The 12258-nt window shown below is 37.7% G+C and overlaps 1 protein-coding gene across 1 annotated transcript in view; it reads left to right on the top strand.

The window, feature by feature from the left end:
• Positions 1–12258, top strand: part of LOC122792759 (phospholipid-transporting ATPase ABCA1-like) — a 2266772-nt gene that overhangs the window by 927556 nt on the left and 1326958 nt on the right. The window contains exon 20 of the mRNA XM_044060333.1: positions 10764–10901. Within this exon, the coding sequence (XP_043916268.1) occupies positions 10764–10901 (138 nt within the window). The remainder of the gene's footprint in view (positions 1–10763; positions 10902–12258) is intronic.

The following is a 12258-nucleotide window of genomic DNA, read 5'->3' as shown; positions in this document are numbered from 1 at the left end:
CAGTGCTCAGATAATACGTTGTGCCCAAATAAGATCTTCATGAATGCTCTTTCTCAGTTCATTATACATAATATTACAAATAGCAGTTATGTAATAAATATAACTGCAGCCATAAAATTATTTGTTTGGGAACCTATGGTGAACATATTTAAAGAACTTTAAACTTACTTTTTTTTCTCTGATGAGCAACATTATCGAAGATAAGTGATGTTACTAAGTCTTATGTGTGCCTCTTCCTATGGACTTTTGTGAAACATGTTTTGGCCAAAGATTCCAAAAGATAAAAGAAATAAAGAAATAGTAAATTATGAGCAATGATCAAGGAGCATTTTAAACCTATGCTACTGATAATAACAATAGAAATTCTTATTCCTACTTGAAATCACAAGGCAGACAGATCTGTGACAAACTATGTAACGATATGGAGCAGTATGCAATGAAATGGGAAGCTGTTGAAGATGTGATGAAGTTACCAGCACTGCAACTCCACAATATTGCTTGCATGTATGCAGGGTTAGTAAAGAAAACATTGCCTAAGCCTCCTAGGCCAAAGTAATAGTAACACATCTTCACTAGCACCCACATCTAATATTACTGGGAGACAACTATTATGCAAGACTGCACTCTTAAAGCCTCATAAGCTTTCAGAACATCCCAGAAAGATATTTATCATTTTGATTTCTTTGTAAAACTGACATATAACACTCACCAGATTAACAAAGGATATGGTAGGAATACGTTGCCTCTCCAGTGCTCACATTAAGCATATTAATGGATGTCACGTAAGCTCCTTGCACTGCCTCATATACACCCATGAACTTGTTGCTGCCAATATGGGCATGACAGATTTTAGGAGTTCCACCTTCAAGGAGATGCAAAGAGCCATTGTAAAGCTGGCCACATACATCTTTTAAAAAGGCAAGGGCCTGGCATTGAGCAACATTTTTCCTTCACAAAGAAGGATGCCTAATTCAAGGATAATATAACTGACTTCAACAACTGATTAGTTGATTGGTCTCCTTCTATGTGCATCCAGTGTATTCATGTGGGGGTTAAAATCATAGAAATTGCAATCCAGAGAGCATCAAAAAAGCACTGTTTGTATTAGCAACATCAATGGCATTGTTCTCTTTTTTCCCCATTTTGTACCTTGGGCTGGAGTGTCACCTCAACAGAGACCTTCATCTAGCCTAGAGCCAATGTTCACACCATCAGGTGGCTGGTCCTTCTTAATGGCATAAGCCTAAACTACAAAGACTCAAAACTTGAGGCATTTCTTACTCGTGAAGGCAACAGCATAATTAATGAAACTTTCCCACAGCGTAATGATAGCACTTTCCCTTTTTTAGTATAAAATACCTATCATGAATTCAGATCCAACAGCAAGTGCATGGAAGTATCTGCATTTATTCTGAACCACATTATCTCCCACCAGATTATACATGATGCAAATCTGGATCTGGATAAAATTAGTTATCCTGTCAGAGTCAGTAATAGAACCACGTGTGTTTATTATTTGAATCTGGATAAAATTAGTTATCCCATCAGAGTCAGTATTAGAACCATGTATGTTTATTTATTTGTTTGTTTGCTTGTTTTTCTTTTCTTTTCTTTTTTTTTTTGACTCCTTCAAAAACTGAAGAAAAATTGTTACCCATTACAAAAATTAAACATTGAGCCAAATACTTTTTTATAGGTGTTATCAATTAACCACACAAAAAAATGGATACTCTATGCTACCAACAAAAAAATAGAGATTTCTGGACAAAATTGTCACCCTGCTTACAAGACTTGTTAATATATTTCAGCTTGAATTCACTGTTTCCCTCGTTGCACCACTGAACTTTACCCCATTTCCTAGTCTACCTTTCCCCAGGAATACTTACTTTGTAGCCCCTTATACCTCCCCTATATTTGAGGAGTACTCCAAAACTAAGTAATTGCCATTTACTCTTCTTCCTGATAATCACAACTGGTATAACTCCGTAATAAATGGTATCTCTGTGGCTGCTGCATACCCCTCTGCATTTCATTACTTCTTGGATTTATGCATTGAGGCATCTCTACAAAGTCAACAAAGCATAATGGGAAAATTAAAACTAAACCACATGCTGGAACAACCACATCAAAAAGTCTATAAGAAAAAGAGAAAGCTTCTGGGTATATCCAAAAGATGTCCACTTTAGCATTATAAAAGGCATTTAAAACTAGTAGCCAATTCCTTTAGACTTGCTAGTCTATAGCAACAACCAATCACTGTTTGCGGGTATCACTGGATTTACCAAAGATTGGTGTGGTTTGATTACAGGGTAAATCTTGTGATGTTTTGTGACATCCAGAAGTGGATCATTGCTATCATAAAATGGCATTATTTAATATAGAATCACTTTTCATTCTTAAATAATGTCATTGTATGATGACACTTTGGTGTTTTTCCACTTCCACAGCTTCAATCAGATGTACTGTCCACCCATATGCTAGCACATATCAGTGCAGTGAAGTACAAAAGAAGAGACAGGGAAGGAAGTCTCTTCATAATTGTCTTTATTTATATATGTACAATATATATATAAGTGTGTGTGTCTGTGTATATCTATCTCTATGTGTGTGTGTGTGTGTGTGTGTGTGTGTGTGTGTGTGTGTGTGTGTGTGTGGGTGTGTGTGTGTGTGTGTGTGTGTGTGTGTGTGTGTGTGTGTGTGTGTGTGTGTGTGTGTGTGTGTGTGCTCGTATATATGTAATATATGGCATTATTCAGTGCAGACATGCTAAATGATCTATCAGAAATAGAAAAAGAAAAACAAATGATTAGGGACAGAAGCAAAAGAGTAAGAAAAGTAAAGATGCTCTGCAACTAGCCATACCTTTGAGCTATCCAGAGATTTACAGAATGTCACAAATTTTCTTCATATTTTATCCCGACCCCTTATAAAATATGTTATGCATGGCATTACAGAACATATTCCAATAAGAAGTCTGGCCCCTCAAATAGTTTAGTGACCAAGCTTCTTTTTATCACATATGCATGATTTAAAATGCATGGACAGTTTTCAATAATAATGGCACTTTATTAAATAATAGGAAATACAAGGTGAGCTATGAGCTAAAGGTTGCAAGTAATTGAAAAGGCAAGGCCTTATTCAGTTACGTTAGGAAAGCTAGAAATACTAAACAGTTCTGTACTGAGCTTATCTCTAATGACATCTCCTTCTCTGATCACAAGGACATTGTTAATAGGCTTGTAGGTAAAATCTCTTCAAGCTTCACTGAACTCAAAAGAGTGGGGAAAGTTTGCCCTGGCCAAATATCCCCTAGTAGTAGTATAAATAACACCTCGTGTCTGTCATGAAAAGAGGCTACTAGCCTAGAGGGACTGTTCCAGTCAACAAAGGATAAATTAAAATTAATAAATAAATAAATGAATGAAAGGTTTCAACAACAAAGCTCTTTAAATGCAATTAATAGCTGGAAAGAGGGACTCTGGTTTTGACTTAAGAGTCCATGAGAATTTTATCATCAGCTACTGAGAACCATGAGACAACCTAAAAAAATAAATCTTAGTATAGCCCATAGGATTGTGGGCTAGTTAAAATGGGCCTTATTAAAGACAGACATGGTGGAATGGAGGTTGGACCTATCTCCCATAGTGGAAGCTGGATGCTAGGGGTTGGCTAAACTCTATATCGCTAGACTAGTCAAGTCATCAAGAGGTTTAACAGACTGGGAGCAATTACTAAACAACAACATTGTGGTGAGGTATACAGACTTCTATAAGTGTTTCATCTTGAACAGGAATGCTCCAAGGAAATTAACCTGGGTGTACAGGAACTAGGTAAGAGACAGATAGTTATGGTGTCTCCTAGAGACTGTCCAAGGTTCATACAATGGATATTAGGTAGCAGAGGAAACATGGCCCCTTCAAGAGGGATACTTATCCATATACACAAGCTTCTGATTACCACTAAACATAAATCTACCAGGGATTATATGCAAGAGTAACAAGCTGCTCTAGGGCGTACTGTCACTCCTCAGCAATGGACAGAAGGGATGATGATCCCTTACTACACTACCAGAGTTCAGAGATTTTGTTTTTTTGGTTGGCAGTGCCTTTTTATATATTTTTATACATCTACTAGACTACATAGAATTTATCTAGTGGTTCTCTCAATATGCTGGAGGCGTGATACTAACTCCAGAGTTTATAGAATTCATGTCTTCTGAGAATATTCAGGATTGATAACTTTAAATGGGGGCTGCATGGCCTTGTAATTGGGTGATAACTGAAACATTTGAGTTTAATAAGACTTCATATTTAATAAGTCCTTTCCCATACCCAGCACATAGGAACCGTAAGATTAGACTGTTACACCTATTGTTTTTGATGAAAAGGTCTGTACTTGGCTTTCAAAAACACACCATTATGCACAGGTTGCAGAGTTCATCACCTAATTAATGAGATTTGAACTGGCTGCTCCTGATGAGCAAGTGCTGAGTAAGGCTGAAGTGAAATAGTAAAGTTTGGTCCCTTTTATGTGAAGCCTGAGTAGGGCTTAAGGAGAAGTTAAAACACTGGTCTCCTACTATGGGACCTCCCCAGAAGCCGGTATTTATACAGTAGGCATAAATGCAGATATTACTTATACCTGTCAACTGCATAGAGTTTCCCAAAATGTCAAGATTTTTGCTCATATTTTTGGTGTGTTCCTCCTAAAATTTGTACTTTTCTGGCAAATAACTGAGGATTGAAGTCATTAAATAGTGACAAACATTTGAGTTTAAGACTCCACATCCTTCAGAAAATTCATGATAATGCAAAACCTATTATTCTATTAACTTTCTAAGTTTGAAGGAGCAATATTTAAAATCTGTCCCTATTTTTCCCCCCATCATTTTAGGCTTTGTCCAGGTGTTTTTCTCTAAGTGGTTGAGAGGTATGTGATATTTAGCTTTCATACACTAATCAGGGGAAAGGGTGAGAACAAGGGCCATCTTAGAAAGATGAAAGACAGATCTCTTCATCCAGCAGTGATCAAACCTGGAGATAATGGAGGTAACACAATTTTAGGAAGAGAACAACTGCTTGGTGGTTGACCTAGTTCTTCAAGGTACATTGTAATGGGTAACGCAAAGTGTTTACTGAGTACTATGCTCAATGTTGTTTTTTTGGAGGGGGCATTAATTAGACCCAAATGTTTTGTTGTATCATGTGCCATGATCAGCTCTGTACAGTTAATATATCTTGCTAATGATTTTGCTTAATAAAGGTTATGATGTTTAAAACAATTGCCATATACTACCTTCAAAGCATAGTGTCTACAAAGCACTAATTAGCAGTGAGTAGTGGTAGTAAGCCTAATATTATTGTCTGGCATTTAGTACAGAGGATTAAGATTATGAGATGCTAATTAGCTGCATCCTCTAGTCTAGGGCTTTACTCCTCCATTGTCAGTTTGCCTGCTGTGTAATCAGACAGGGTTCCCAGACTGAGTCTGAAAAAACACATAAGAAGCAGTGCTCTATCCAATTGACAAATGTACACATTCCTTTACAGCATTATATTTTCTGAGGTTAGCTCACACATAGGTTCATAGGTTCCTAGGTGTGTACTAGGTTAATGGCCCTGGGGCCTTTACAAGTCTAGCCCATAGGATTACCCTGGCATTGTGCCATCTGACCTTAGTTCCTAGTGCCTCTGTCTAGTAAAGCCACTGGAGTGATCCCTGGGGTGAATTTTCTATTTCCCATCCACTCGTCAAGATTTCTCTTGAGGCGGGCCAGTGAGGTGCTCTGCTTGACATTTCTATTCCATAGCATGAGCAGTCTCTGGGTTATGAACCTGCTCCTCCAGCATGTTTTGTTGATTGTGTTAATGATTTTGAGGTCTCTGGAGTGTGTAGTGTGGAGGGATTGGGATTTCTTTAGATGTAGCATTTCTAACAGAGCTGGGTCAAACATTGCTTTGGAAGTCAAGCAGAGATCGCCTCTAAGTAGGCGATATGAGACCGAGAATAATTGGAGTTTTTTTAGTCTGTCCATATAGGAAAATGTTTAAGGCCTAGGATCCTCTTTGTGAGGTACTTTTGCGGCCTTTCCAGTTGTTGCAGGTGTTTAGTGAGGTACATGCCAAATGGGGCATTGTACTCAATGATTGGCCTAATGAGGGAAGAGTAGAAGGAGACAATGACCTCTTTCTTTCTGGATACAAAACCCCTTAGCAGTGAGATGTGCCACATAGAAGGACTTTCTGACCACAGTGGCAATGTGGTGGTCAAAAGAGAGGTTGCTGTCAACCTGTGTTCCCAGATCTCTTATAAAGCCTTCTGTGTTCAGTGGACTACCATCGTTGTGGTAATTCATGGGAAGTGGGTTTTTCCCAAAGGGAATGACGACACATTTTTTAGCATTGAGCTTAAGGCCATGGTTCTGACACCAGTCGTTGGTCTCAGTTAGGCCTTTCTGTAGGATGTCAACATCACTCGGGGAGTTAATAATAGCTCCCAGCTTGCAATCATCTGCAAACTTTGTCAGCCAGAGTCCCTTCCTGTTGACCTGGACTTCAAAAAAGTAGATACCAAACAGGAGAGGACCCAGGACCAAACCCTGTGGGACTGCACTCGTGACTGGTTGGCAGTCTGACTTGGAGTTAGCTACTTTCACACTGTGGGTTCTACCTGTGAGCCAATTTGCAACCCATCTAGTGATATAGGGGTTGATGCCTAGCTTAGTGAGTTTTTCGGTGAATCATGAGTGGGGAATGGTATCAAAGGCCTTGGCCAGATCAAGGTAGGCTGTATGAACAACCTCGCCTTCATCCACAACTCTGGTGACTGACTCAAAGAAGTTGACCAAGTTAAGCAGGCATGATCTACCCTTCACAAAACCAAACTGTGTGGGATACAGAGTTTGGAGATTATTAGGTCCATGATGATGCCTTCCATAGCTTTGCATATCAGACTCATCAGGCTAATGGGGCAATAGTTCCCAGGGTCTGTAGTCGCCCCTCCTTTGTGGAGAGGGATGACTGTAGCAGTGTGCCATTTGGTAGGGACAAAGCCTGAGGTGAGGATGTAATTGAACAGGGCACACAGGTGAGGTGCCAGTTCAGTCTGTAGTTAATGTAAAACACAGCCAGGGATATTGTCAGGTCCCACAGAAGCTGTATTCTTGGCCTTGGACAGTGCTGTTTTAACCTGTGCAGCAGTAATAGTGGGTGCCTGGCAATCTACTGGTATTGTGACTGGTCCTTTGGGAGAGGAGAAAGGGGTAAAGTGGGCACTGAATCTGTCGGCCAGTATATTGGCAATATTTGTTGGCTTGGTATAGGAAGATGTTCTTTGATGAAGGGCAGTTATGCCTTCTGTCTTGTAAGTATGTACAACAGATGGAGTACTGTGTGTATGTGTGTGTGTGTGTGTGTGTGTGTGTGCGTGTGTGTATGTGTGTGCGTGCGTGTGTGTGTGTGTGTGAGTGTGTGTGTGTGTGTGTGTGTGTGTGTGTGTGTGTGTGTGTGTGTGTGTGTGTGTGTGTGTGTGTGTGTGTGTGTGTGTTTAAATTATACTTTTATCTACTTTTCCTTTTCTTTTAATGGCATAACAGACAAGAAAATACAGATCTTGAGTTATATAGAGCATGTTTTTGGTATGTTTTTTTAATGTTACTGGAGTGAGTAAGTCATTCAGCTGTTTAGATATGATGTCTGTGTTAAGACAAGCTGATTCTTTGTACTTATTTTTCTCACAACAAAGTAAACGATAATGAGAGGATTTACATTTCAGGTATTGTCTTACGGCAATACGACATAAAGAAAATTGTACTCATAATTGACAAAGCAGCACACTGTATTCATTAAAAATCCTATTAGACTAGCAGATCCATGTTTAATCTTTCATGAGGGATGTATGTGTGATGTAGCCAATATATGGATCCCTGGCTAATGCTGACTTTATGCCACATTTGTATTATCTCTCTGGCAGAAAATCTCACAACAGTGTCCATGAAGATTCAAGAATGCAGAAAGTGACAGTTTCCTTTACTTACAAGCTGTTGATGTGTAAAAGCCACATCAAGATGGCAAACCATTTCATTTCTTTGGCATGCATTCTAATTGAGAATGTTTGTGACTGCATGACTAAAGTGGCATTGATTCACACAATGACAAACTTAATTTAGAGGTAGCCTGCAAGCAGATTCTTCTTTAACAGGAGTCTTTACATATGGCACTACTCCTATTAATTGCCTCTAACAAGGATTTAATTATGCATCAACTCTCTTCAGCAAATTCTGTAAGTATTCCAGAAGATCACTAAGCGACATAAAATAATTTTAATATTCCTTACACATTCATCTTGAAAATTTTCATTCACCCAGCTGCATGTTTTCCTACCTTCAAAGTATCTGAAATTCAAATCATATATAATTGTTCTTCATAGGTAGCGGGTCAGCACAGACCATCTCAAACATTATCAAATGCAAGACTCAGACAGAGCTTTATAAGGGATTTCTCTTGTCATTGACCTGTAGTTTTGTCTTGCCATAAAATTAGGAAAACGGGGTATTTGTTTTCTGTGTGCTAAATTTACATATCAAAGTGCTTAGTAAGATAAATAAGTCAATTACTTCATGTTCACCCATACAGTTCTTATGATTATTTTTCAGTCATACATTACTGATAAATTGAAACAAAGCTAATTATGGTTATTATGTGCCATTTCAGGATATCCCACTATCGATGGATATCATCATAAATGTTCTTACCTCCTATGAATCACAGCAATGATGAAATACATGTGACATTCCACTTACTGAATATTAAGAAAGCAGTTTCCTTTTTTCATTCTAGGAGTAGCTTACAACATTTTAAAATCTGACTTCAACAAACCTTGTGCTCATATGATAACAATAGCACTGCAATATCAATAACAATATATTTCACCATTATTAGATATAGGACAATATATTTATTTTGGTAACTATTTAAAGGTGGAATAAAACAATCACTAGGAGATAAGTAGCTAGTGAAATAGCTGGTTCTTTTTTTTTTCCTTCATTAATTTAGGAAATGCTACAGAGGTGAACATGCAAATTTCAATTAAATATTTTTAGACAACATTCTGTAAACATTTAAAGAAATTTGGGAAATTCCAATAATATTTGCAGAGTGAAATTTGTTAATTCTGCCTAATCTCTAAGGTGGCCTAATGGGTTTCATTCCATACAATGGGAGTCTAATTATTAACATTAACATTCTTCTGTTAGCACTGCGGTGGTGGTGCTGCGGTAGCATTGTCGCCTCACAGTAAGACGTTGTCCTGTTCGATTCTCAGCTAAAGCATCTTCTGTGTGGAGACACGCGTGAATGGGCGTACCTTCGTTGAAGGTTGTGCATCAGAGCTGGCAACTCGGCATGTAAAAATTTACTGCCAATCATTAGCGGACCGGAGTTCCACTGTGGCGACCCCTAACCAGGAAAAGCCGAAAGACACAACAACATCCTACTGTTAACATTCTACTGACTAAGTGTTGACATTATTACTGTTACATATAAAGAAATAAAGCAACATGTCAATACTCCTGGATCTATAATGGGGAAATTGTCATATTTAATATGGAAATAAACTAAGGGAGGGTGTCCTGTTTTGAAAATCGCATACAAATAGCAACAATTTCCTGGTAATTTTGTAAGCAAACTCTCATTCTATTTGATGGTAAGCTGTGAGGCACACACCATCTGCTGATGTTGATGATAATGATGATAATTATCTGCTCTGAATAATCACTAAATACAGTATCATGGAAAGCAAAATAATTCCATGAAGTTACATGCACATACGGTATGTTCTTGGTTTATAAAGTGTACAGGTTTGCTGGAGGATACTAGGATAATGTCCTTTAAACCCTAGTCATGCACCCCAAATATTTCCTACAAGTTGTGCCTTAGGGGTTATTTTAAGCAGTGCATGTAAGCTGCAGCATGATATGATGGCTGCCTCTATCCACCAGAGACATAAGTGTCAGACCAGGGATGAATTTCCAATTTCCCATCCACTGGTCCAGGTTGCACTTAACAAGTTTTTATTTATTGATTTTATTTATTTATTTAGTATTTGTTGACCGGGAAAGTCCGACTAGGTTCCACAGATCCTGTTTTCAGCGGAGGCCTGGGGAGAAATGCCGGTTGCACCTAACAAGTGTTAGGGAAGGGCTCTACTTTACATGGATAAGAAGGCTATTCCAGAGAATTATTATTTAATTTGATATTCATACCTGTCTTTTCAAAATGTCCTATTTATGTTGCAAGGAAAGTTTAAATCTTTAATAGTTCTGGTGCACTTTGTTTTGCAGATATACAAAAAGTCCATAATAGTGTGGGATCCAAGGATGCCTTGTATGTACGGCATAAATTCCCTCTCAGAAGTCTGTAAGACATAGACTATAGACATATGGCACTGATGCAATATGCATAGGATATTGAGTTTAAGCCCTGTGTTCTTTTTGTGAGGAAACTCTGTGGACATTCAGTTTGTTGCATGTTAACAATGCTTTGACCAAGAGATATCATATAGCATAATGGTGATACAAGAATTACCACAATAAGATGCACATGAACAACCTTAATTTTGTCTTTCTCCCTTTGATACTTTTCACTACTGATAGCAAGCAAAAAAAAAAAAAAAATATATATATATATATATATATATATATATATATGAAATGCACAGGGGATTTTGTTAGAGTAACTTGATTGTAATGAAGTTATGTTTTCCAGGTGGAATGCAGCGAAAACTATCAGTAGCTATCGCCTTTGTTGGAGGATCAAAAACAGTTATACTAGATGAACCCACAGCTGGTGTAGATCCATATGCCAGAAGAGGAATATGGGAACTATTACTCAAATATAAAAAAGGTAAATCACATGTTATTAGTACTACTTTATTATTACTTTACATTTAGACTCAAAAGGATGACTAATCCCATATTCTTACTCTTTATTTACTTGTAATATTTAAAAATTTCTGATTTTTTTCAGCAAAATAAATGGTCCTGACTAATGTGTAGGGGTATGCTGATAATGGCAGTGAGGGAAATACTTGATAATTTTGCTGACTTATTCATGTGTGGTGGTACACTCAAGCTTCAGTGAGATGTGTGTATGCTGAATATTTGCAGTAATGAAAGCTAAAAGAACCACTGCAGCTTATATGCAGAATGCAAAAAGTAGTGGGTCCTATATATATATATATTTTGTTAATGATCAAAAATATAGTTTGCTAGCTTTTAAAGTCATTCACTGTAAGTATTCTTAGATTTGCTTTGATGCCTACTGCAAGGACTTATTAAGAGCAGAGATTCTGTCGTTTGTTGTTTTTCCATTAAAGATTCCAGACACATGCATATACAGACACATAATTAATACACATATATGCACACATATAAATTCACTACATATTTTGTTTGAGACTCTGTAAAATAATATCTTATTGCTACCAATTTTTCTTGTGCACTACACTTACTTTTTTTAAATTATTAATTAATTTGTGTGTGTGTGTGTATGTGTAGGTGCATGCATGTGTGTTTCTATGCGTATGTGTGTGTGAGTGTGCATGTGTGTGGAACTACCTGTGTCCATGCGTGTATTTATTTATTTATTTAGTTATTTATTTATTTTAATTTTGGTCCAGAGTTTTAATTATTTTTTTAAGTCATCGATTGTTGACCAGGCCTCTTTTCAGGGGAAACCTGAGATGCTATCTATACTACTAGAGGAAATTTGCCCATGGCATCAGGGAACAATCTTTTGCATCCACCTGAGCTACTGCAAACTCAAGCAGATGGGGCCTCAGTTTAATGTCTAATCCGAAGGACAGCACACACAGGAGTGCAGCATCCCCCCATGCTATACTGTAGTGTCAGTAATCAATCTATCTGGTGTGTGAATAGAACACACAGTCTTCTGCACCAAAGGTGAGTGTGGTACCTGTTGTGTAACTGACACAGATATACATAAAAAAATAATAATCATCTCATCGTTTAATAATTCTCATGCACATAATTTGTAGTTGCTTCTTTATTAATAGTATCCCAATACTTTTACAGTCTGCAGGAGTAGTTTATTAGGGGCAGGGGCTGAAGCAAGATTCCTTCATTTTCCTTTCTATCCCTTTCCCCTTCACTGAGTTTCAGCATTTTTTGGACATTCACTGTTACCCTTTCACGTTGTTCCTGAAGACTATTGACACCAAAGTGATAACAGCTGGATCCAT

Source organism: Protopterus annectens, chromosome 2.part0 (genome assembly GCF_019279795.1).
Source record: "Protopterus annectens isolate FY-2018-M chromosome 2.part0, PAN1.0, whole genome shotgun sequence".
In the NCBI taxonomy this organism is placed as follows: domain Eukaryota; kingdom Metazoa; phylum Chordata; order Ceratodontiformes; family Protopteridae; genus Protopterus; species Protopterus annectens.
Note: the sequence above shows the minus strand (reverse complement) of the source record. Positions and strands in the feature narration are given on the sequence as shown.